We start from the raw sequence: 27,989 nt of genomic DNA on the forward strand, positions 1-27,989 counted from the left end.
GCAAGAAAGCGGGTTTCGATATTCGCAGTAGGCAGAGCACGATCAACTTCAGTTAATTTTCATGCTGATCAATTATTTAATGGTATATCATATGATCTGAAATTCAACTGATTGGTCATTTAGCCTGCACTTGGAAAATGAACATTTGGTGGAGAGAAATTTATTTATTTACAGTTCATAACATTTCAATTCAATTTGTAGTTTGGGCACATCGAAGAAAAAAGGCACGTGTCATTACTCTACTATTCGGTATTATTGGCACCATTACAAGCGAAACGTTTCGTGCCTTGATGTAAGTAGAATGCATTAGACAATTGGCGTTTGGCAGCTAGTCTTGTGAAGTAAGTTACTGACTGTGCCTTCACTGATACGATGCTAGTTAGGTTGCGAACATCTAATTCAGTTTTGGAGTAAGTATCCTACGACAGTCCAGAAACGGCAGTCATGTGTCTGAATAAATAATTAATTGTATCATTGGTTTGAAAGCACTTCACATCCTATTAACAACACTCTAAAACATTTTTAATCAATAATGTAGATTCATTTAGTTGATGAAACATACATTTTATTAACGAGTTTCGAACGTTTCGGAATAACTTATTCCATCTTCAGCGAAATCTCATAATTGTGTTACAGAGATGGTTATCACTAAAATTATAAATTTAGAATTAAATTATTCTAAATTTTCACACTTAAATCAGCTGTTGTGTAATAGTTATGTATATATAAACACAGTTATATCCGTCTATTTATCGCTTTTCTTAATAACTAAGTATGTTTTTCAATTTCGCGCAAAGCTACACGAGGTCTATCTGCGTTAACCGCCCCTAATTTAGCAGTGTAAGACTAGAGGGAAGGCAGCTAGTCATCACCACCAATTGCTAACTCTTGGGCTACTATTTCACCAACGAATAGTGGGATTAACCGTTACATTATAATGCCCCCAGGGCTGAAAGGGCGAGTATGTTTGGTATGATGGGAATTCGAACCCACGACCTTCGGATTACGAGTTGAACGCTTTATCCCACCTGGCCATGTCGGGCCTAATAATAAAGTAAACTAATGAATGTTATTATATTATAATTGTAGTAATAATAAAAAGTTAGTTGGAAACGTTTGAACCTCGTAAATAAAATGTTTTATGTTTTATCAATTGTCTTCATCTTCATTACTAAACTTCGGTTTTCCCATCGCAAATCCACTTCTAGTCAACTTTCAACGATCTGCTGTGACCAAGTAAAACATTCAAATGTCTTAAATACGGTCTAACCATTACTTTAGATAACTTAAATGGCACCAATATATAAAGCATAGGTCGAACGCCACAACCATTTTAACTTTGTATCATATGAACGATTACTAAATGCTTTATTTATAAAGTAATGTTCCTTAGTCTTTTCACTTTATTACTTTGTAAATAAAGCATTTAGTAATCGTAAATAATAATATCTTATTTTGATCCTTTTGGATATAGAAGATGTAAAACTATATATGGCTCAGCAAATAAATTATACATTATGCTTATTTATATATTTTCTGTTTGCGTTTCATATTTCCACAGTGAAACAGCGTAGTCTCGCTATAATATCCGTCCTTGCGAAAATCTTTATAAGCATAGAAATATGGTGATCAGCAGTGAATGTAAATGGGAATTTTAATGTTAATAGTTTATCTTTGTACTAGTCGCTTTCGTTTCGAAAGGAATGAACCAGAAATTGTCAAGCGGTAAAATTAAGGATTTTCGACGTGAAAAATCAAGAGGAAGAAGAGACGAGGACGACAGAATAAGGAAAGAAGAAAGTAATTACCAAAGGCGTAGTGTGGATCGCTCACTTCCGCCTACTCTCCATGGCAGACCAAAGGATTTAGGCTTAGGATTAGGAGAGAAATCTCGCTCTCGAAGTCGAGATGGTCGTCCTCATGGTAGCAGTCTTATTTTTCGACGTCAAGAGCGGGGAAAGTTTTCCGGTGGACCGTCAAAAAGAAGTACCCCTGACAGCAGTCCGAGCCGTATGTCTCAAACAGGTGACACAGTAAAAATTCAGTCTAATCCTATTCCTAGTAATGGATCATCGAATAGTACGTCATTTCAGACTTACGGAGGTAAGAAAAGAAATTAACGTAGACAAGCAATTTCTTTTCTGCTGTGTTAAAACTTGTACTGTGGTGTAATTCATAATGGTAAGGTACTTTACATATACTACCTATGTAGTATATATATATAGTTTAGTAGCAATTACCTTCACATATTTGCTCATTTACTGTATTAGCTCAGTAGCTATGTTTTGTAACGTTAATTTAACGTCTATAGAGCTTTGAAGTTAGATGCAAGCTATCTGCAAAGATTAATAATAATTAATATATATAACCAGGTATTATTGGTGGCATGGTATAAAGGGTGTCTTTCATTTTTTCAGTTGGTTAAAAAAAATCCAAAAGAGTAAAAGCTATATCAAAAAATTGCAACTAATTGATAAAATGAAAATAATTCTTAAAACATTGTCATTTATTAACAGCTTTAACTTTCAAAAAAATTATTTAAATTTATTTTTTTTTATATTCCAATACCCTGCTGATGTTATTTTGAATTATAGACTATAACTTCAGATTTTTTTCTCCCATTATTTCTAATTTAAAAAAATGGGATTATGTTGAAAAAACTTTCAATTATTTAAAATTTCATAAGAGCATAAAAAGAGACAAGGAAATGGAAGATAGTTTTCTTACTGAAGTCAACCCATTCTAAAAAAAAAAAAATCAATAAAGACATTACATTATACTTAATTTTTAAACAAACTTAAATAGTTGTTCAGATTCAAAAACTTGTTAAAGAAATAATTCCAAAAAATTTCAAACAAACGAGATAAACCACTTATCAGGTAGATTATTTCATGTATTTCTAATTAAACGAACAAAATATTTTTCTAAGAACAAACCAGTATATAGACTTCTAAAGCTTTAAAACTGTTACTCTTTAAGTGTAGTATTGAGGTTTGTATTGTGCACATTTTCATTCCACTAATAAAATAAATAATTTGTAGGAAGGTTATCTAGTTCTCTCGCAATGTTGCACATGGATCAAGTCCATCATAATTCTCCTGATAGTCTGTTTTTGAACAATTACAATATATTAATATACTTTCTATAGGAAGGTGATCAAAACTACATGTACTTCTTTAAATGAGGCATTTCCAGTGTTTTGTACAGGTCTTTAATAGACTACTTGTTCCTGAATCAAGAAACCATACAAGTTTTTTTCATAGCTTAATACTGAGTTTAAGATTTTAAAGTTTTATTAACATGATGATTTTTTTTTAGCAGAAATGTTTTTTTGCATTCGAGAATTCTCTTCTTTATTCTTTGCCTTATCATAACTTATCTTTTAAACACTGTCCATTAACTAAACCTTTCAAGGACCTTTTGGTATGCTAAGGCATTCTTAGCTACACATGCTTTTAAGTGTTCTAATATTGCTAATAACTAGAATTGTAATGCCAAAAAAGTCATCAGAGGTGGTAAACAGTAAACAAGAAAAAGATTTCTGAATAGCAAAAATATGATTATCTGCCATTTCTTTGCTTTATATCACTGTATATTCAGTCTAACTTGTAATTTTCATAAATCATTTAAGCATCTAACCTAATATTTAACCTCTTATGAGGCACCTTTTTGATGTCTTCTAAATGTCTGACTAAAAGCAACTATGGCATTTTAATTTGAAAAATTGGTGGTTTTACTTGTGGAAGGGTAAATAGGATTTTAGGTGATATCTGCAGAATAGTTGCATACAAGTCTTAGAGATTACATCTCATTGTATAGGTTGCTGGTTAGGCATTATTTGAAGTATTGTATTCCGTCTTTGGCTTGTTACCTTAGGAAGGACATTGAATTGTTGGAAAGGGTTCAGAAGAAGGTTACTAGAATGGTGCCTGGGATGGAAAGGTTGTTATATGGGGAGAGTTATAGATCTCTAGAATTTTTTCTTCAAAATAGAAGAGTTAGAGGATCTGCTTTTATTTAAAATTGTGGGAGAATTGATAGTACCAGTGCATCATTTTTTGTATGTGTTGGTGATAATGTTTGGACTGAAAGACCTAAATAAATCTATATGGTATGAACCATCTTCAACTAAGAATTTTATTTTTCTGTCAGGGGGGTTGAAATTTGGAATGGATTACCTTCAGATCTGATAGAAGCAGTAAATTTAAGAGTTTAAAAGCTTAGTAAATATTTGATTGATAAGGGATGGTTTTGAGATTTTTAATAGTGGATGGGAAGATGGTTATGTATATTATGTTAGCAGGCTTTTGGTTGCATGCTTCAGACTTCGTATAGTAATAAAAAATTATTTCCTTTACTTTTAACCCTTATGTTATGATATCTATATAATATACCCAAGTTTGTCTATACACTTGCACGTTAAGTGTTTGCACTAAAACATGTGCATCTTCATAAAATTTGGTAGACTTTTAGTAAAGGTTACAAGATTTTGTATACAAAATTCAGATTTTTAATGACATATTTTTATAAAGATTTGTTTGTGAAAATGTTTGTTTTGTTATTAGTGTAAGTGCAGTGATTTCGTGTTGTGATTAATAAAATTATTCTTTGTGCCCCAAAATCTTGGATATTATTTTCATAATTTTTAAAACATCCTAAATACATTTCAAACATTTCTTTTGAGTAAGATTATATTTAGTAATTTTCTGTACTCTAACTATGTGGGGTCTGTCACTTGACCAACTTCATAACCATAACAAAAACAAATACAAATTGTGCTTTTTTCATGTTAGAATGACTTCATATTATAACATGAAAATACAAATGTTTAGTCCAACTTAAGTCTCACAATGCTATATATATTTATTATATTGACCTTCCAGTTATGCCTGGGTAACATTACACATTGATGTAGTGCACATGCACTCATGTGTGCTATAACATAAAATGGACCTTTAGTCTTCCCTGTCTTGAATGTGTTTTAGTGGATTTGTATTTTGTAATGTAGTCGTATTTTAATATATATATATATATATGTATGTGTGTGTGTGTGTGTGTGTGTGTATATTAATGCTATTTAGAAATAAATTATTAAACTTATTTTTCTTAAAATGTAGAACAATATGTCAAAGAAAAGCAAACAATACTCTTCACTATGATCATTGAATTCTGTTGCTGCTAGACATAGGTTGTTAAATCTTTTAAAATTTTGCACATGGAGGATATCAAACGATTTTTTCTTTTTTTTAGATTTTATATATACAGTTAAATAACCAAAGAATCATAATTATATTGATACCATAAAATTCCACTATAATTTAAGTAACTAAGTTGTATTTAGATTTATAAAAGTTTGAAACCTTGAGCAGACTAAAAATATAACCTATCTTTATCTCCATTTGAAAGAATGTGGTAGACTTTTTGCAGATTAAAATGGCTGAGGAAAGCACTATGGGGACATTTTAAGCTGTTGATTGATTATTCATGTGCCACATACTGTAGTAAGAGTATGTAAGGGACTGTTTCATAAAATGAAAAGAGTTGAACTTAGCCACTTTTTTTAATTCAGTATATAAGCCATATCTCAGTTAAAAAAAACAAAAAAACTTGAGGTTTTTATTTTATATTCTAGCTTGTCAATATTAGTAATTTTAGTTCCTAATTTGTATGAAACTATAGACTTGGTATTTTTACATCGGAAACATCTAATTTTGAACAGTGCTGCATTAAACATACGAAGTGACTCACTAAAATCTTTATTTAGGTGTGTTCTTTTAATATTCACATATTAAAAATCTAACTAAATTGTAACATTAAAGTTATTTATAATCTACAATTGGATTCCAAACTTGTTTAAATAAATTCATAAAATAGCAGTTCAGTAAAGTTTTGAATGCAAATCAACAAACACAATGAGATGGCTTTTGACCCATGACCTATCACAAAAGTGTTAAATGATCTTTCTTTTGTAATAAAATTTTTCGGAAAGTATAGTTTTACTATATGAATCATCTAATTAAAATGAGAAATGTGACTAAGATTTCTGTATTTAAAAAAAGAAAAAAGAAAGAGTGATGTAACTGATTAAATGAGCTACTTACTAAATTTAAAGTGGTAAGAAAAACTGTCACTTTGCTTTGGATTTTCATTAGCTTAATTCGTTCCAGAAGGCTGTTTGAAAACCGAATCAATTTTTCCCATAAGAAATACTGTAAATTAAATTAATCCATTACAGATCTCCAAAAATTATGCATTATGAAGCATTTTAAGTAAAAATATTGCTTATTTATACCTGTGCAATAATACTTACATGCACAAAGTCAACCACAAAAACTATAAACACAATAATAAAAAAAAAAGAATAAATGAAAATTTGACTGCACTTTACCTGTGCTGTGGAGAGCTGATGGCATAAGTGAAAGGTGGTGAGGAACGTGGAGAATAGGAGGGTTATTATTGTTTGAAAGGGAAGTCACCTTCCATAAAAACATCAGGTAACTATTCTTTTGGGGTTCTTTCTCTTTTCTGTCTCTTTGCACCGCTACAACCTGCTTGAGACTCACTGGATCTATCTCTCACTAAAACTTGTTTAATGAGGTTTGTTTCTGCCTGCATTTTAAAATGTTTCTGAAGTAAGACATGACATTGTCATTGAAAAGGTTTATGCTGCAGTTTGCTACAGCTTTGTCAGGGTAAAATTTTCCCACAAAACTTTGTAACTCTCCCCATCCTCCACACATTTCCTTGATTAGTGAACTAGGAACATCCTCCCTTCCCTCCTCCTCATCTTAAGATACTTCCTCAGTTGCCTTCTGTTGCTGCTCCTACTGAAGGTCTAGGAGTTCTTTCGTGGTGAGCTCAGTGTTGTGGTCTTCCACCAACTCCTCCACATCATCATCACTCATATTCAAGCCCATACACTTGCCTAGTGAGACAATACCCTCGACAACAGGCTCAGCCTCAAAGCCTTCAAAGTCTCTATCTGCAACTGAGTCTGGCCTCAATTTCTTCAAGGCTGTGTTCATGGTCCTCAAAGACACTTCTCTCCAGGCTTTGTCTATGATCCTCAAGCAATGGAGGATATTAAAGTTATTTTTCCAGAACTCTCTGAGGGTTAGCTCTGTGTCAGAGGTCACTTCAAAGCACCTTTGAAACAGTGCTTTGGTGTAGAGTTTCTTAAAGTTTGATATGACCTGCTGGTCCATGGGCTGAATTGAGGAGTCATGTTAGGGGGCAAGAGCTTCACCGTAATGAAACTGTACTCCTCCGCCAACCCGTCCTCCAAGCCTAGTGGGTGAGCAGGTGCATTGTCCATCACAAGAAGGGTCTTGAGTGACAACTGTTTTTCCGTAAGGTAATTCTTTACACTTGGGGCAAACACTTCATGGACCCACTCCATAAAAAAATGCCTGGTTACCCATGTCTTACTATTAGCCCTCCACATGACATTTAGTTTACTATTCAGGACATTATTTTTCTTAAAAACCCTCGGGTTCTCAGAATGATACACAAGCAAGTCCCCACTTGCATTATCATGTAACAATAGAGTTAGCCTGTCTTTCATTGGCTTGTGTCCTGGCAGTGACTTCATCTCCTTGGTGATGTAGGTCTTCTTTGGCATTTTCTTCCAAAAGAAGCCTGTCTCATCACAGTTGGGGAATAAAACCCTCAGCTTCTACATAGTCCTTAAATTCCCTAACAAATTTATCAACAGCGTGTGTTAGAACTGGCACCTTCCCCATGTCTCACCACACTATGTATGCCACTTTTCTTTCTAAATTCTTCAAACCACCACCTACTAGCCTTAAAGGCATCACTTGTATCAGCATTCGTTCCAGGGGTGTTTTTTCAGGAGGTTAGCATGCAACTGCTTTGCTTTCTTACAAGTGGTCTCAGAAATGCTATCACCAGCTAACTGTTTTTCGTTTACCCAAATCAACAACAGTTTTTCTACCTCTTCCATTGTTTGTGATCTTTGTTTAGTAAGCACTATCACTCCATTTGCAACATCAGCTACTTTGATGACCTCTTTATTTTTCAGTATGGTGCAGACTGTAGAGTTTGCCATACCAAACTGTAGCAAGGTCAGACACGAGAACACCACTCTCATACTTCGCTATGAGATCTTTTTTTCACCTCTATTGTGGCTCTAACAACTTTTCTTTTTGGTTTGCTACTTTCATTATCCTTCTTTGACCCCATGGTGGCTTATTCAATCAGAATATTTAGAAAAACAACAACAATAAAGAAAAGGAAAAACGAGAACGTTCACAGCAGATTTTATCGGGGACTGAGCGACAGAAGCGGGTAAAATGTTTTGGGCAAGCTTGGCGTGGGCCGAAAATGGTCGAAGGGTCATTTGGGTGGGTCATCAGTTGGGTTATTTCAGGGGTTCGAACCACGACAGCTTGGTTCGGGAACCGAGTTTATGTTCAACTTTTTTTTCTCAAACAATATGCTCGAAAATTGAACTGTTTGAGAAGGGAGTTGTTTGAGAACCAAGGTACCACTGTATCTTAAGTGGATATTTTGTGTTGTGGTAACATTCATTTTTGTGTAATGTGTAAAGATAAAAAATCAAATTTTTATTTCTGCACATCTCTGAGGAGACTTACCTATAAATAATGCACTTCATCTATCTTTTATAATTTTTTTAAGTTCATCTCAAGGTATACATTTATATTTGGTAAGAAACTATCATCTATTGAGAATATAAATGCCTATGTTTTATTTCTTGTGAGATTTTTCATTTTTTGTTAGTTTATTACTGTAGCCTTTGCATTCCCACACTTTTATGTCACAGAATAGCAATTTTTAAACTACAAAGCTTATCTTAAAAATAGCTATAGGCAACATTTAAATACAGTTAGACAGGGTAGACTATAATTATTTGTTAGCATAGAGTAAGTATTGCATTTTCTGGATTATAATTTATAATATCCGTTACTTTTGTGATTCTTCAAATGATGTGAGCAGTAATTTGATTTTTTTGTATGTAAATGGCTACTTGGAATTCCTCTATGAAAGAACAGAGGAATAAGAGATTTAAAAGGCTTAGAAAAACACTCCCACATATCTGTGAATTTTATTCATAGCTTTTAGAATTTCTTTTAGTTCATGGGAAATATTGAATCATCTAATGGAAATGTGTACTTTTTTCGATAATAGGTGAGCTTAGTTTAGTCTATCAGGTACAGCTTTAGTTGTTTTATATTTAGTAACCTAACTGAATGATTTTTTTTAAAAAATCTGATACTAGATATTATGTTATGTATACTAGGGCTTAACAGAAGTGAGTGCTGTGACATTAGTTAAATAAGAAAAAAAATGTACAACAGTCATAAAACATGAACAGATTTTAAAATGTATGATTGTTACTATTGTATTACTAGGAATATTTAGAAATAGAGTTCAAAGATGTTTTGGAAACTGAGAATTTTGGTATTATGGGTATCACTTTTGAACAATTTTGTGGTCTTTTTTTTGAAGTGCCAGGCTACAGGTTATTTACTAGAGATAAAAGATTGGAAAAAGGGGAGGAAGTAGCTTTATAATTGAAGAGTGAATTGTACCCTGATGAGTTAGAGTATATTAAAAAAAATGGATGTAAAGGGAAAAGTTACAACTGGGTTTTATTATAGGTTACAAAGTGAGAATGTGGAAGTTAAGGAGAAATTGTATAATGAGTTCAGAATGGTAGCTACAAAAGATGTTATTTTGCAAGACATTAATTTGAGGGGTGGTGATTGGAAAAATTTCAAGTTTGATAGTGAGGGGAATAGGTTTTTGACAATTGTTTAGGATACTTTTGTACATGAACTTGTGATTGAACCTACAAGAGAGGAAGTTAATTTAATATTAGCATTTGATGTGAATATGGTGGAATTGTTGTTGGTGAGCATTTAAGTATAGGCAACCACTAGATTTGGGATTTTATTACATGTTTATTTAAAGATGGTATCCTGATTCTAAATTTCAGGAAAGCAGATTTTGATGAAATAAGATACGGTCTGGCTTCTGTAGATTGCATTAAATAGTTGGTGTGGGGGACCATGAACAGATGTGGAAAGCATTCAGGGAAAAATTGATATGCATACAGAATATAATTTCCTCCAGGCAAAAGAAAGAGGGGGGGGGGAGAATGGAGAAGAACAAGCCAGTATGGTTTAGTAAATGTTTAGAGAGATTATCTTGCAGCTAAACATAGTAAAACCAAGAAATTTAAACTTACTGGCAATATTAAGGAATTGTAAGAGTTTAGGAAATCAAGAGAACTGGTTAAAAAAGAAGTTAAAAGGGCAAAAACTGTATACAAAAGCACTGAGTAAGAGAGTTAATTTAATAAGGAATTCTTTAAGTATGTGATGGGTAATAAAATGTCAGGATGGAAATTGTGCCTCATAATAATGATAGTGGAAAGCTGATCTTAAACAAATGAGATGGTAAACTTATTGTATGTTGAGTGATAATGAAAAGATAAAATATTGTGCTTCAACAAGAGGCATCATTGATATAAATGATATTTTAAATTTTGAAATTGTAGGAGAAAAGTTGGGGAGCCTAAAAATTGAAAAATAACAATTCCCTGGACCAGACAACTTTTATATTAGTTTTAAAGTAACTTAAAGATTTTATATGTGAAGTGTGAGCTTATGTTTTTTATAGTTCATTTAGTCTTGGAGGGGTATGAGATTAGAATTTTGTTAGTTACAGTTTAATATTTAAAGGAGGTAATAAACATTTTCCAGGTAATTATTGGTCAGTCTCACATCAGTAGTTGGAAAGGATTTGGAGAGTGTAATTAAATATGCATTGCAAAGTTACTTAAAGTGAAACAATTTGAAAGTGTCAGAGACAGCATGGTTTGACTAAATGATATTTAACAAATCATCTGACATTCTTTGAGGATGTTACTATAAAAGTTGATGAAGGAGATAATGTGGATTTGGTTTACCTTGATTTTCAGAAAACATTTGATAAGGTGCTTCACAAAAGACCTGTTACAAAATTAAATGTGTGGATGTGGGGAAAATGTTATTAAATTGGATATAAAATTGGCTGGAGAGTAGAAAGCAGTGTAGTAATAAATGCAGCAGATCTGAGTGAATCACAGATACAATCAGTGTGCCCCTTGGCTCTGTACTGGGTTCTTGTGGTTTATGTTAATGGCTCTGGAATGACTAAAATATTTTGATATTTACAGAAGCAGTTAAGATTTTTAGGATGGCCAACTGTATAAAAGATGCTGCAGAGAGATTGAGATCATTTGGTGCACCTGGCAGGTGATGTTTGCATAAAATATAAGGTTAAGTGTGAGATTTCACAATTTATTATTTAAATGGGAATACATTAAATGCTTTGGTTGAAGAAAAATGTCTTGGTTTTGTGATTTAAAAAGAAAATCACTAAGTTATCTACATAGTGCAGAGGTGGCCAAACTTAATGTGAGAACCATGTATGATAAACTTCAGATGTTTGAGAGCCGCAAGATATGAATAGATGCTACACGTACGTTTTTATTGTTACATTCACATTTTGTTACATAAATTTTAGATAAATATTAAGAAAAACATGTAGCTAATATTTATTCATGTATGTAGTTTTTAAACTGTTAATTCGTATTAGTTTCAATAATCACACACACAAACAAACACCAAATGTTTTCAAAATTCTGGCTGATTATTGTTTTAACTATGTTGAGCATATTTAATACAATAATGAACATGGAAACATCTAAGAAAAATATGCAAATTTGCATTTCATTAACATTAAATGAGACTGTCAAAAATAAACAGGATAAAAACAGATATTTTTAATGGTATTTATTTGTCTTAGTAAATATCTGGTAAAAACATGGAAGAAAATGTGTAAAACAAAATTAGAGATTTTAATCAGGTACCACCTCACAAAAAATTTTAGTCTTATCATAATATTTTTCTGGCACAGACATTGATACAGTTATCAGGCTATTTACTGCTAGTAGAGGTCTTGCAAGTTTCCATCTTGGTTGTGAGTCATCGAAATTTCAGCTGATGTGTTTGTCAAGGCTGTACAAATTAGCTCCTTCAGGTGTTGATTTGCAAGGATTGCATGATGCTTTGATTTCACAAGCCTCATTACAGAGTACAGCGATTCACAGCAGTATGTTGTGCTGAAAATTGAGATGTTTCACACTGGTATTCTTCAGTTCAGAGTATTTTATTTCTGGAACTTTCTTCCAGAACTCAAATATAGAACTGCAGTTCTGTTAGTTCTACTTCCACAGCAGGTGATTCTGTAACCAGAGGTTCGAGAATTAGACAACCATCATTGATCATATCAACCATGAATGAATATACAAGAAAGGCAAAGCAGAGCTTCAGCTTCTGCAAGTCCCCAAACCTGTTTAGGAAATTATCAAGCAGTTCTTGCAATTTATCTTTGTATTCTTCTGGTTTGTGGTCTTTTATTTCAATATCAGGGAATGTATTTACTCTTGTTTTGAGATTGGGTAAGTAACTGAAGTTTCTTGACAATATGTCTCTTTGAAAAAGTCTTATTTTATTCTGAAAGCTGAAAATTGTTTGAGTAAGATCGGAAACAATCTTATCCTTCCCATGGAGTGTGAAGTTGAGAGTTTGTAGATAATTCATTATATCAGTAAGGAACATTATATCTTGCATCCATTCATCATTTCCCAGTTGAGGATAGAATTGCTTCTTCAATTAAAGTAATAATAGGCTTCAACAGATTCACAAACCTATTTAAGACATAGCTGGTTGACAGCCACCTCACAGTGCAGTAGAAAGAGACATTACTGGGTTTATCTTCAAGCTTCAGTTCTTCACTAAAAGGTTTTAACTGTTCATGGGTCTTCCCATTTAAGGGTATGAAAGTGACAATTTCAAGAACAAATTTCATAACATATTCATACTTGAAGTATCTGGCTGCCAGGTGTTTATGATGAATAATGCAATGAACAGGGAGAAACTCTTGAAAGCTGGGATCATGTTCATAAGTGCAATTAATCTTGCATTTTTCTCTACCATTGCAGGTGCTTTATCTGTTGTAACACTGAGTTTAACCAGTGGAATATCAGCATTTATTAAGGCTCTGTCAAGTGAATTTAATGTGAACACCATGAGTTGTTTCTTTTAGTGCCACTAAGTCCAACATCTCTTCTTTCACAGTTAATCAGACGAAACATAATGAACAAATACCACCAGTTGTGGGGTGTCTGTAGATTTGTCAAGGGCTAAGCTGAATGTAAGGGAGCTCTTTAAATCATTTTGCTTGCAACATCAGCACTGATCTTGGAGATACGTCTCTCTGTAGTGTGGCGTGAAGCTGGTATTTGTGCTGTTAATTGCTGAAGTCTTGTGTTATTTGGATCTAATACTGCAACTTTAGCTATATTCTTCTTAACAAATTCATCATCAGAATATGGGCATTTAGCACGAGCAGTATTCCATGATATAACAAAAATAGCTTCAATCATTGTATCAACTTCCTTACTGAACATTGTCAACAGTGTCTGCTGGCTATTTAGTGATTTTTAATACAGTTAACTTGTTTTCCGTAATTCTGATTTAGGTGGATAATCAGACGAAAAGATTCTGTGATTTGTTTCATAGTGGTGGTTTAAGTTACTGGCTTTGTAATGACTGAGTAACACGTTGCAGATATGACACAAAGGTTTACCTCCTTTAATGGTGAATGCAAAATATTCCACTCTGGCTTAAAATTTCTATTTTCATCTTCATGCTTTTGCTTCTTACAATTTGATGCCATCTTCACAAAATTTTCACAGACACTTCTAAAGTGAAAAGGAACAATAAGCTTCAACACATGCAATGCAACCAAACTCAAGAGCACCCAGTATCTCACTAACACTCTACTAATTTCACTGCTCACAATCAACTGTACATGCCACAGTCACGTGGTTGCAAGCCATGCCCACTAAAACTAACATTGCCAGCACCAGCTTGTATGATTATTGATTCTTCAGCACAATTCCTCTGTAATCCTTGCTAATCCGAAATTTATTTAATCTCTGACTCAAATTTAGCATTAAAATTAGGATTTAAATTCTTAAATATATTTACTCACCATGAACAGTAAACTTGTGTTTTAATTCAGTGGATTCTCAGTTTATACCAGGTAAGTAATTATAGAACTCGAACATTTTTATTTACCTTTTATATTAATTGTGTTGAAAAAAGGAACTCGGCAAACATATTTCTGCAAGTCATACATTGTATGTCAAAGAGCCACATGTTGCTTGAGAGCCACAGTTTGGCCACCCTCCTGACATAGTGTATTGTAAATAATGATAAAGCTAATTGATTTTTGGTAGCATCTATAGTAATATTGAATACAAATGATATTATTGTTTCACTATATAAATCACTGGTAATGCCTCATTTAGAGAAGTTCTTTGCTTCCTTCATTAAAAAGGAGAAATTGTTGGAGAAGGTTCAGAAAAGAGCCAGTGATATAATATCTAACATGATGAGATTATCTTAAGAGGAGAGAATAAAATCTCTAAATTTGGTTTCTCTGGAGGGAAGGATCAGAAGGGATTTGATTTGAAGTGTTTAAAATTGTTAAGGGTATTGATAATAGGTCCATCAAACATTTTTGCATTTAGCAGTGAAAACAATAGGACAAGGGGTCATAATTTCAAGGTTTGGCAGTGTAAGAGTCATCTGCAGCTTAGACAACATTACTTTTCCAACAGGGTGGTTGGCTTTTAGAATGAGCTGCCTTCAAGGATGGTAGAAGCAGAAAATATAACAAAGAAAAAAAAGATTGGATGAATACATGAGTAATAAAGGGTTGCTATAGTTGGGAGCTGGAAGGGAAATCCTTGATGGGCTATTAAACTTATTTTTGACCCTTTAAAATTTTATGAATTTATGCAATTTGGTTAAGTATTTCCTCTTTGAAAAAGAAAATCAAAGAATATTGGTGAATCTTTGTGGGGTGTGTGTGTGTGTGTGTCAGTTTCATGAAGCGTGTTTTGTGCATTGTATGGAATGATTGTGTTCAACATAAACTTTTATATGCTCATAATTTATTAAATTCTTATGCTGTGAATTTTTGTTACACATTTTTACTTACATTTTTGTTTCAGATTACTTGCAATTTACTGTCATGAAAAATGTGTTTATTTGTAAAATGCTTAGCTTTGCTTTTATATTGTTACGTAATACATTTAGATGTATCTGTTATTTAGGTTTTCCAAGATAAATATAGCCTAACTTAACATTTCAGGTCCAGATGGAAACCTATTGGTTGAGGACTCAAGACTGGCAAGAATATTGCAGCGACTTGAACGTGAAGATGATCGAGAACGTCAGTTATCTTCCCTTAGGCAATTAAAGGAAATATTCAGTGCATGTGAAAATTCTAAGGTACAAATAAGATATTTTATTGTAATGTACACAAAGTTTGAAATTTTAAAATGTGAGATTTTTATACATTAACTTTTTTAAGTGGTCAAATGGTCAACTTGCATAACTTCTGGACTGAAACTATACCAACTATAACAATAAATGTACTTTATTTTCACAAAATGTGGCAGACTCTTTTTAAAGATTAAAAATCTGCCCTGCACAATTTTTTTTTTAATTTGGTATTTATAGTAATGATTTGTCTTTAAATTTTCAAAGCCTTCACTGAGTCTGTATGAGTGAAAGGTGGTTTTAAAATTAAAAATAAAAAGACTTCTTTTCATGTTAATTTTAAAATGGTAGAAGAGGTGGACATGAATACTTAGCACAAGTATTCTTCTCTCACAGTTAGTCAAAACAGGCAGATGGACACAGACACGGACGGACAGACACAGACTATCCCTCTTTCTCTCTCTCTTGAGTTTATCAAAGGTGATAAACAAAAACAAAAAACCATTAGCCTGTGTTGCACTTTGACACCTAATAATCACAGGATATCTAAAATGTGTTATTTTACTACTTGTTTTGTTGAGAATGTTCAAAATTCAACAAAACAGTCATTATGTAAACCCTGTATCACTGAGTGGTGGTATTTGCTTTTGGTTTTTAGAAACTTCCATCTGTTATTTGTCTCAATTAGTCAACCATTACCTGAATTTGAACCTGAAATATAATAGTTTTGAACTAGTAAGATGTGGTTCTTTTGTTAGTCATAGAGGTGGACATTTCCTTTGGATTATTTTCATTTCTTTTCTGATAGTCTGGGTAAACTATCAAAACAAATGTCCTAGTATTTATTTTTGGTGTTATGTAGACATCTAAATGATGATACTGATCTTAAATGTTTTGCAGTTTTTTATTTACTGAAATTTTCTTCTTGGGAAACGTAAGGGGGGGGGAACTCGGGAAAATTAATTTTTTAGGAACAGCAGATTAGTACATGGTTTTGTGTACTAGTTGATTGAGAAAAGCAATATTTTTTTCTTTATGCATCAGTAATAGGTTTTCTGTATTTTCAGATAATGAATTTTCACATTTATCAATTGATGTTTTGTATCTTCCATACTATTAATTAATCAAACACTTTCCAGGCTGTTTCTCACAACCTAGGTACTATTATTAACACTTTTGACGAGTTGATCCATCACAGGTAAGTGATAAAAACTTTTTAACTTTTTTAATCTAGTATTAAAACTGTTATAGTATAATTTTATATTTAAACCTATAAATATGAAACTGGAAAAGGCACAGTTTCAGGTTTTCAACTTAGTCACGGTAGATATCAGGAAGTAAAAGCACTTTGTGGTGTTTAGGGGTGAAATCAGAGAAAAATCGTTTTATTTCCCCATAATTTTACTGTAGATTACTACATTTCTGCTGCTGGTAATGTTTTATTGCACTTAATTTTAATCTCCAAAACCATTTCTGTCTAGATATTGGGCTTAAGGGTTCTAACAATTACTGTATTCTTTTACATTTGTATCCATTTTTTTTAGTGCTAAATAACAATTGAAGTCTATACTTCCTACAGCTTTCTTCTATGTTCGTATGACTAAAAATTTAATGTCCAATACCTATTCTTAACATGCTTTGCAAACTTCTAATGCTCTAGGTGTTGCTTGTGTATTTTGAACTACTGTAGTGCTCTGACACATTGTCACACACTTTTCATGTTCTCTGAAGTTGTCACTTTCAACAGTTACTAATAATCATAGTTAGGATATCTAAAATGTGTTATTTTAATACTTGTTATGTTGAGAATGTTCAAAATTCAACAAAACAGTGATTATGTGAACCAGTGGTTCTTAACCTGGGTTCAATCGAACCCCAGGGGTTCAGCAGAGGCCAAGACACATGCACTGTGTGTGTGTTTGTTCCGTTCACCCCACTCCTATGATTCGTGACGTCATGCTCCACTTGCCCTTAATATCTGTGCTGCAGGAAACTTCGTGCGCTTAGCAGTTGACTTGTGACTGTAGTAATCGTGCATCATTTGTGATTTTTTTTCCTAATCTTTCAATCCCTTCATACTAACTATGTCAAGCAAAAACAGAAAGCGGTCAGACGAATACTTACAATATGGATTCACGTGTATAATGGAACATGATTGGAGTCAGCATCCTCGATGCATGATTTGCAATGCCAAGTTGAGCAATTCTAGTCTAGCAAAACTAAGAGAACACTCCCTAAAGCTGCATGGAGATGGGAAATACAAGAACACAACGCTTGCTGAATTCAAGGTAAAGAGAGCCAGGTTCAATGAAAAGGCTACTTTGCCTGTTCTCGGCTTTGTACCCATCGAAAAACCGATCCTCACAGCATCGTACGAAGTTGCGTACTTGATTGCAAAGCAGGGCAAACCACACACCATTGGTGAAGCACTCGTAAAACCAGCTGAGTTGAAGATGGCGAATATCATTCTGGGAAAAGGTGCTAAAAATAAGTTATCCCAAATTCCTCTTTCAAATCACACCATCAGCAGCAGAATAGATGACATGAGTGATGACATCTTGGCTCAAGTTGTTGCAGATCTGATTTCAAGCCCAGCAAAATTCAGCTTTCAACTCGATGAAACCACTGACGTTTCCAGTCTAAGCCTGCTTGTTGTATTTGTGCGTTATGTGAAGAACGACAAGATAAAAGATTTTTTATTTTGTAAGCTTCTTACAACAACAACTAAGGCAGTCAATGTGAAGGAACTTGTGGATGACTTCTTCAGAGACAACGATCTTCCGTGGGATATGGTTTCTGCAGTTTGTTTGTTTGGAGCTCCAGTCATGCTGGGACATAACTCTGGTTTTGGTGCGCTGGTGAAAGCCGATGCACCACACGTCATTGTAACGCACTGTCTGTGTTCTGCACAGGCATGTGTTGGCAACAAAAACCTTGCCTTCAAAACTGGCATAAGTATTAAAAATTGTAGTGGAATGTGTGACCTTTGTACGAAATAGTGTCCTGATGCACCGTATCTTCAAAGAGCTGGGTAATGAAATGGGCTCTGAATTTTGAAGTACTATTCTGTATCATTCTAACATTCGGTGGTTATCTTTGGGAAAGGTGCTGAATCGTATTTTTGCCATGTGTGTGGAATTAGCCCTGTTTTTGCGAGAGCACCAACATTGTCATGCAGATTGCTTCGAAAAATCTGAGTTCATTCTCATTTTAGCGTACATGGCCGATATCTTCAATGTTTTCAATCAATAGATGTAGGGCGGTGGAGTCAACATCATCGAAGTGGAAGAAAACCTGAAGGACAACTGTGTAAGTTAGATCGAAGATGTTTCTGAAATCGGAGACATTTCTGTACCCGGGGAACTGAAGCAAGCAATTGCCACGCACTTAGATGAGTTTGCAAAGTCTCTCAACAGATACTTCCCCACCAGAGAGTTATATCCAGCATGGGTGAGACAGCCATTCATATTTAGTCTTGCAACATCATGTCAATGATGAATACCTCGACGAAATCATTGAACTTCAGCAGAGCCAGGTTCAACATCAACTTTTCACAACAACAACAACGCTCTCAACGTTGGTGTCACCAAATCGTAGAGTACCCTCTTATTGCTAAGAAATCCCTTGAGATACTCGTACTGTTTGTTATAACATATCTTTGCGAGCAATCCTTTTTGAGGATGGTAAACATAAAAACAAAGAAAATGAACAGACTTTGTTGTTGTAAAAATGATATGAGAGTTGTACTTGCCAAGGTAAAGCCATGCATTTCTGAACTTGTCTCTGAAAGACAACAGCAAAAGTCACATTGATTTACAGTAAATATTCATTGAGTTTTGTTTTTGTGTGAAATTCATGTTTTGCTGGTTTTGTTCTTTAAACATAGTGATATTGTGTGCAACTGATGCATGGTTCATTTTGTGCACTAATAAAATATCTACTTATGTTTTGAATTTGAAAAAAATCATATTTTATTTTTCCAACTATGAAAGGTTCAGTGAATGCAAGTGCGAAACTTCCGGGGTTCAGTACCTCTAACAAGGTTAAGAACCACTGATGTAAACCCTGTATCACTGAGTGGTGGTATTTGCTTTTGGTTTTTAGGAAATCCCATCTGTTATTTGTCTTAAGTAGTGAACCATTAGCTATATAGAGATTGGAGTGAATTCTTGCTTCCAATCTAAACAATGGACCATCCTTCAAATCACTTTAGTAGACTAGTTGTATTGCATGCAGAACTATTTGGTATACCAAAGAGTTGAATGTGAATATAGTTTACTGAACATCTTGTTTTATTCTTGAATATTGTGTTGAAGAACATATTTTCAGAATTGTTTAAAGTTTTGCTGTTGATTTGCAAATATTCTATATGAATAATGTCTTAAGAAAAATTAGCAAGAGGATAAACTTAAAAACAGAAAAAATAAAGGGAGCAGTTCTAGCACTTTCTCTCACTCGCTTGTGCACTTGTTTTCTGAAAGGCTTATCCCATAGCTGTTATTTCCTGTAAATCAGAATTTTTTTCTCCTATTTACCATTATTAGCAATGACGTTCAGTGTCAGTTGAAAGTAGTACACATAGCACAGTCAGATTATCTATAGAAACTTCTAAATATTAAATAAATTTTAAGATAGTTTTTTTGTTTGTTTAAGTACAAATTTACAGCTTTGTGTTTTGGTAAATTATCAGTGTCATGTCATAAATGTAAGATGAAGTTAGTAAACAAAAACAAAAGTGTTAATACCACAGTTCTTGATAACGAGAAACCAACTTGAAATAAAAATTTATCTCGGAACAGCTGGTATGGGTATTAACACTTTTACTAATAAAGCAGAGAACAGTGTTTTGACCTTCCTTGGTGAGCATCATGTACCTATTCCTTGCTATATTACTAAAAGTATTAATATCCATATCAGCCATTTCTGAAATGTATTTTTATACATGGTGCCCTCAAATTTCCATAATTAAGAAACCATTTTCTTGGACTCTCATTTCAGAATTACAACAAAACAAAAAGTTTATCTTCAGAAGTTTTTATAATAATTCTTGCATTCCTAGCAACTCATGCAATGGAATAATACAAAATGAAGCTGATAAAAGATAAAACACATACATCAACTTATTTCTATGTTGGTTTATTGTATTTCAGCTTAAAAGCTGAGGCTTATATCTGAAGTGAATATGCACTGAATGAATGAATAAACAAAAAAAACAAAACATGTGCTTATGACACATTCAATATTTATTCTTTTCACAAACTCCAAATGTCTCTTTCAGTTTAAGTCCTCTGCTGGAACAGTGGTATGTCTATTGGTTTACAGTGCTAAAATTAGGGGTTTGATTCCCCATGGTGGACACAATAGATAGCTAATTGTGGCTTTTCTATAATAAAATCACAAACATACTTTTTCAGGCGGTAACTTTTGTGAAATAAATATTACACAACTAAATTTCAGACTGGTTAAACGCATTTTGTTATTGTACAAATATATTCCCATGTACCTCTTTCTAAAGTAAATTTTAAGTTTAATTTGTTATGTTGTTGAAACTAAGTTACTTGATCATAAAGCTAATAGTTGTAAATGGTAATATTAGTAATATAGTAATGTTATAATTAATTCTTGAATGTAACTTTATTGGTTGTGCTATATCAAAAAAAAAGCTTGATTATTTAATTGAATAGAATAAAAATGAATGAGCTTCATTTTTCACAAATATAGCTTAGTAATCTATTAATAGCTTTTCATTTTGCCATAGAATTTTGCTTTGTTATTTTTCACACATGCTCACATTATATTGTATATATATATCCATGAATAATATTAAGATTGATGTCTGCATTAATTGTAAATAATGTTTTTGAATTAAATCTATTTTTGTATAATTGCGTAGTATAATTTTAGGGTTTAAAGGCTCTACAGATACTTTAATATTAGAAACCTTAATTTTTTTTTGAGTGTGGGTCTTGTATGGATTATTTGAAATTGAGTGTGTTTTAGAATTCCTTGTATTAGTGTTTTTCCTGACAAAAATGCAACTAAAACGTTACTGCTTTATAGTGCATTGTTGAGAGTCCACAGGTTAATGTTACAGTAATTTGTACTACAACATTATGTATGACTTTTAAGACAAATGACTAACATTTGTTTTATAGAGGCACATACCACCAACTTGAGGGATTTACTGAAACTATATTGTCTGCATTTTATAAATGTTTTGTGCTGTTGTGATTAAGGTGTCTTCACAATGGTATTTTGTATTCAGATTACATCATAGTGTGAAACAAGAGATTGTATCCTGCTTAGGAATGATTGGAACACTCTTAGGATCTGAGGCTAGAAGGTAAGCAACAGACTAAAGTTATTAGGACTGTTTAATGATAAGGTATGAAAAATTGTTCACTTATTTGTAACTAGGATCAAATTAAAAATGATTTTTTAAAATATAAACTGCCCCCAAAAAATTAAAGGAACAAGTACATTTTCTCATAATTTATCTCAGTGTTCCAAATGTGATAATATTTTTATTTTTTTAGGTAATTTGCCTCATTTCAGTTCCATCTGTATCCATTTTCTAATGTGTGATGAACAGTAAAACATGGAGAAATAAAGTTTGTAAAAATGACCAGTATCACCAAAACTGATATCCCATATGAAACAATACTTTAAACAGTTTATGTACATTTATTCAAGAAATGTTTGAAACATTCAATGTCTATTGTGACCTCAACGGGCTGTGACACACTCCTGACACTGATTTGGCAGTTTGAATCAGTCTATCGATGTTATATTGGGGTATGGCATCCCACTTATCTACCAAGGCTTATTGGAGTTCCTATGCATTATGAGGAAGGTGCTAGCATTCACTAACTCGCCTCAACAATATATCCCAACAATGTTCAATCGGATTTAAATCTGGAGATCTGGTGGGCCACTCAAAAGTCTCTCTTCCTTTCTCATCAAGGATGTCCATATATAGTCTGGTAACATGGGTTTGCGAGTTAACCTGCATGAGAATGAACCTACTGCTGACAGCACTGGCAAAAGGCCTCACAATGGGTTCCAGAATTTTGTCAATATTTTTGTGTGTTCAGAGCACCCTTGTTGAGTATGAGTAAGTCCATGTGGCTACCCAAGCATATGCCTGGCCAGACCATTACAGAACCTCCTCCATAAGCATCGTCTTGCACTATGTTAGAACTAGAAAATTGCTCTCCTCAGCATCTCCACGCTCTCGCACGTCCATCATCACGAGACAAGCTGAACCTGTTCTCTTCTATCCACAGCACGGTGGCCCATTGACGAAGTTCCCAGTTCAGCTGCTGATGAGCAAACTCCAACATGGCTGCATGGTGTTGCACTGTCAGAATAATGCCTCTTACAGGCCATTTGACCCTAAGGCCTTCTTCATGCAGATGATTGCGAACTGTTTGTGTCGACACACGGGTTCCAGTGGAATGTTGAAGATCATTTCACAGTGACTGAGCTGTAGCTAACTTGTCCCACAGAGCAGTAGTCATGATGTAGTGGTCCTCTCTGGCTGTTGTGCAGCAATGATGGCCTTGACCTGGTGTCCTGTCATAGGAGTTCATCTCCTGCTAGCGTTGCCAAAGTCGATTGACACTTCGTGACACAATGATGCGCTGCACCACCCTCCTTTGGGTCTGGCCATCCTCCAGCATCTGGACTGCCCTGGCCACCATGTTCTTTGTCAGATGGCTGCTTGGGTACACAAGATGAAGGTACACACTGATGAAACAAACCACAAAAGTTCCATGTTGGTGTTTGTTGCGAGAATTAATGAGGAATGCATAGTTTCACATAACAGCCTTATATAGGGTACCTTGAGTTGCATTCTCCTTGAGTGAGGTGAGTTTCGTTTGGGTTGCTTGAAACTTCACTCCCCAGCTTAAAAAATACACTTGTTGATGAATGGATGTGTTTTTCATACATAAATTTAGTTATGACAAAAATATACTGAAATGTGTACTTGTTCCTTTAATTTTTTTGTGCAGTATATATTGTTCTGTTCCTAAAACTACAGATTAATGCAGAAGCTGTAGTACATTAAGACATGAATTTTGTTTCTCTGCAGAAAGAAGATTACTTTTTTTTTTTTACTGGGACTTTTGAGTCGATTTCAGTATCTTGAAAAAATATTTTGCATCTCTTGTGCAAAATACCATAACTGTGTTAAGTACAGATTTATTAATAAAGAAAAAAGGAAGAAGTAAATAAGTTGCTATTGTTAGCTAAAAATGACCAGTAGTAGGATAGTGCACAACTGTTTAATGGAAAATGTAGTTTTCATTGCAATGAATGTATTTTATTATGAATCTTTTAAGCTAGGTAATAGTGACCTCTTGTTTTCATAGCTTTTTCCAGTGGATCTTCAACACTTGTAACTCAACAATATCAGATGAGTACCGGATTTTATTAGTCAAAACATTGCATGAGGTAAGCTTTCTTAACTTCTGCTGCTATTTGTATATCTCTTATTTAATAGGCCTTGTTGATCTAATTAGGTAGTTTAAAGGGAAAATATTTTCAATAAAGGCTGAAAGCTCAGTTTGTTCTAATGCTTAGTATTTAAAAGCATAAAAATAAGATATTTGTGAAAAACTGATCATATTATGATTCAAATATTTAGCAAACATTTTAACTTCAGTTCCATTGTAATTTGATAATTGTTTCATTGCTGCTACTAAATGTGAAGAATAATTTGAATTTTAAAATCTGATGTAACAATGAATATAAAGTTATTTTTTAAATCTTGCAAAATTATTTCAAAATTGAAAAAAACACAGGTTTAGCTAGTTAAGGCTAAACAGAAATTCATTCTGAAATAACAAGAGAAAAAGGCAGAAACTGTAGTTCAGAGTGATGTTTGTTTGTAGATTAGTCTTCCAAAATTTTCTGTATTAACTTACAAGTGTCACTCTGAACTAAGCATTTGAAACCAATTTCATCTTTGTTTACTTGTCTTGAATGCTGTGCCTACATTATCCCTAAATTAAATTAATCCTGCCCTGTGTCTGATATATCAAGTATTTTATCATGTGTAAGCTTATTTTGCTATATAAAGGAATGTTTGCAGTTTTTAATGTATTTTTAGTAAATAAGAATTGTATGTGTTACAAAAAGTTATTATCAGAACGTGAACTGAGAAAATTGTATGTGGGGGTGGTGTGAATCATGTGTCTTAGAAGTAGATGTATTTAGATCTTTGTGTGCGTGCGCGCGCGCGCGTGCGTGTGTGCACTTTTAGTCTTAAACTATATATTTAAAATTAGCAGTTGCATAAGTGCATTCAAATTCTACTCAGTAGCTATGATCACTGTAGTTCAAACTGCTGTTATTTGTATATTTTTATTTATTCTGTACTAATAAGAAACCAAGTTTGAACATGTCAAAAACTATTATAATTACTGGACAATGTCTACAGAATGGGGAAGAGTTAGTACATGTGTAGCTACTTGAACCTTTAATATTGTAATAAATGATTATAGACAGTGTAACAAAAAAAGTCATCACATTATGAACATGTGCATAGATGTCGAATTTTAATAGTTAACATTTCATTTTAGATTAGCAGTGTACATTTTTACATTAGTGTCATTATTGCAACAGTTATTCTTTGAATACAGGAGTTTTGTAATAATAAAGAATTCTAATTGCAGATACTTAAATCTTTACACGTTCATTTGTGTTAACCCTAATATTAGCTAAACCTTTATTAAGAATGGTCTGTGTTCAATAAAGAGGTAATTTTAAAACTGTAAATTGTGTATATTTGTTGCTTTAGTTTAGTTAGGGCAAACCTTAATTGTAGTTGGTATTATTGGTGAATAAAATTGTAACATCATTCTGTGACCTGATGTTAGACCTTTTTAAGAATTTGATAGATGTTCAGTATGTTGTACAAAATGTCTGCTGTGGTGTATTTTACACTTGCATCTGTTTTTGTTCACACACACACACACACACACACACACACACACACACACACACACACACACACACACACACACCTGAAGTTTATTTGATTTGTACCTGGTAATATAAAAACTGCATTTATGTTTGTGTAAAAAATGTACAAGACTGTTTATATGTAACTGACTGATTTATTTGTTTTTATGTGACTAGAATTTAAAAGAGGATAAAAGCTCTGGTGGACTGGAGAACCTAATGCCAGTAAGTTGAAGACTCATTTTTTTTTTTGTATTATTTGAATATGTTTAAAACACATGTTTAGTTGATTAGTCAGTAAATCATTTTATTGCTGTTCATTTGCACAGATATTAGTTGTTGTTGTTAGTTAGTGTGAAATATATTTAATATTAAATATTTAAGTTTCTATTCTGTGCTCAGATTATATTTATCCTTATGGAAATAACTGGTAAATATGATAGTAAGCTTCTAGACACACATTTTGTACAAAACTGGTCAGTCAATGTGCATGATTGTTTTGTGTTCAGAACACTGTATTTTCTTAGTTTATAGGCATCTGTATAGTGTTACTTTTTGATTAATATATGATATTTATAGTGTTGATAACTGAAAGATTTTTGGTGTTGAATTTAAACCATAAGCCTAAATTTGATATTGTAGAACAGTAAATTAATTGCATGAAAGTTAAGATTACAAATAAGTGATAAGCAGTATATTATTGGATGAAATATAGACATATTAATACTTTTGCAATGGGCATCTTTTTCTGTATGTCAATGTTTTAATGAGTTACATTTAAAATTTAAACTACTTTATTATGATTTGCAAATAATGTAGCTAATAACCTCAGTTGTATAGCATATACATTTTATGTTCTTAATCTTATAAGGTAATATTTAAAACAAATTCTGAATTTACTATTAAAGTTGACAATTTTTCCTATGGCATCCTCTCTTCTCCTATTTACCACCCCTCTGAGAAGTATGAAATTTTGCATAAGTTACTCATTATAATTTTATTATCATTCAAGTTCAGCATAATTTTCATAGCCTTCAATCTTATTTAGTTACAGAGCAATAAAAAAGAAAACCAGACCCTGCCACAATCATCTGTCACATCCTGTCTCTCAGAAATTGTCAGTAGTTTTCTCTGACATTTAATGCTGTATTATTTATAGCCAATTGAAAATCAATGTTCTAATCTACCAAATAACATCTTATATCGTATTATTTTCTGCACAGAGAACTGTCTACTTTGCTTCCAGTTCAAACTTTACTCCTATGAGAAACACATTGAGCTCAGCTGAATTTTAGTGGCTCTTATTGCATAACTAGAAAACCAGAAAAACTGAGATAGTTTAGAATGTTGTTTGCATTTTTTGTTATTTTGTGTTCTTTGCTCCATTATTTAATTGAATAAAAAAATTAGTGTAGTAGTACCATTAATATAAAAAGAAAAAGTAGGATTAAGTGTGAGCAAAAGTTGGCAGAAAAAAACCAAAAACAAAAAAGGTAGTACTTCATTACTTGTTATTCATCTGTATTGTTTCTTTATTTATTTATTATTATAAAAGTAATTAAGATGATAAAATGAGAAACTTTTTAGATTAGATTAGGTAAACAATAATGAATAATAAAGCATTGTACACAAGATATGCTCACAAGCACCTGGAGTGTGTTAATTAATTTGAATAGTTAGATGCAGTTCAAAGGGCAGTGAAACAAAATTAAATACAAATAGATTTATACAGTTATGAGTTTAAATCTGTTTAGGATAAAGAAACGTAGTTTAGTGTTACAATTTAAAGTTATTCTAGAAAAAGTAATTTAGACTCTTTTTTTTTTTTTTTTTTTTAAAGATGTTTGAGGTCATTCAAATTGATGCCTTGTTTATGAAATTAGGATAGACAGTTACAGATAAAATATAAGATTTTATTAGAGTTTTTCAAATTTACTTTGGAGGTTTTAGAGCTTTTCCAAATGAAGAAAAATATTTTAATCTTTAACATAAAAATCACTTCACACTTTAGTATGGAAACTATAAAGGTCAACTTGGGGTTGTAAATTTGTCTTGTTTGACTATTTCTATTTATGATGACTTACTATGTTAAAAACCAGGTTTCAGTACCTGTGGTGGGCAGATCACAAATGGTCTGTTGTGTAGCTTTATATGTATTTATAAATAAAAACATTGGCTGATTCCATTGAGGGAGAGTTAATTGGTTTGACAATTTTTTGACCTTATAATGGATGTAGTAGTATATTTGTATAATAACTGTTGGTGACCTAAAACAAGTTGCTTCTTTAACTCGGTTAATTACACATGCCAAATTCTTTAGTTATGTTAACAAATAGTGTAAATAACTTTACTTTGCAAGAAATATTGAGATAACCTTTGGGAATGTAGAATTGTTTAGTAAGGCACTAAAGGTCATAGAATAATGTTATCTTTGAAGGTACTTGGTAATTTAAGTCTACCAATTGCTATCTTCATGAGTACATTTTAACTATATCTTGTTAGTGTTTCAAATATATTTTTCTCGCTGTTTTTGCTAAGTCTGCCTTATGATTAGAAGTACATGGTAAAAGGCTATTAAAGATTAAAAATTGCTAAAGTTTTGATTTCAAACTTAGCAATATTATTTGAGGTATT

General features: G+C 32.8%; 1 protein-coding gene across 4 annotated transcripts in view; it reads left to right on the top strand.

The window, feature by feature from the left end:
• Nucleotides 1-1,577: 1,577 nt before the first annotated feature.
• nonC (serine/threonine-protein kinase Smg1) overlaps nucleotides 1,578-27,989 on the top strand; it is a 136,650-nt gene continuing 110,238 nt past the window's right edge. For all 4 annotated transcript variants that reach the window (XM_076473742.1, XM_076473745.1, XM_076473744.1 and 1 more), the window contains exons 1-6: nucleotides 1,578-2,103; nucleotides 15,256-15,395; nucleotides 16,526-16,584; nucleotides 21,652-21,729; nucleotides 23,762-23,843; nucleotides 25,533-25,580. In XM_076473742.1, coding sequence (XP_076329857.1) covers nucleotides 1,704-2,103; nucleotides 15,256-15,395; nucleotides 16,526-16,584; nucleotides 21,652-21,729; nucleotides 23,762-23,843; nucleotides 25,533-25,580 — 807 coding nt within the window. In that variant the 5' untranslated portion in view covers nucleotides 1,578-1,703. The remainder of the gene's footprint in view (nucleotides 2,104-15,255; nucleotides 15,396-16,525; nucleotides 16,585-21,651; nucleotides 21,730-23,761; nucleotides 23,844-25,532; nucleotides 25,581-27,989) is intronic.

The sequence above is a fragment of the Tachypleus tridentatus genome, chromosome 12 (assembly GCF_004210375.1).
Source record: "Tachypleus tridentatus isolate NWPU-2018 chromosome 12, ASM421037v1, whole genome shotgun sequence".
NCBI lineage: Eukaryota > Metazoa > Arthropoda > Merostomata > Xiphosura > Limulidae > Tachypleus > Tachypleus tridentatus.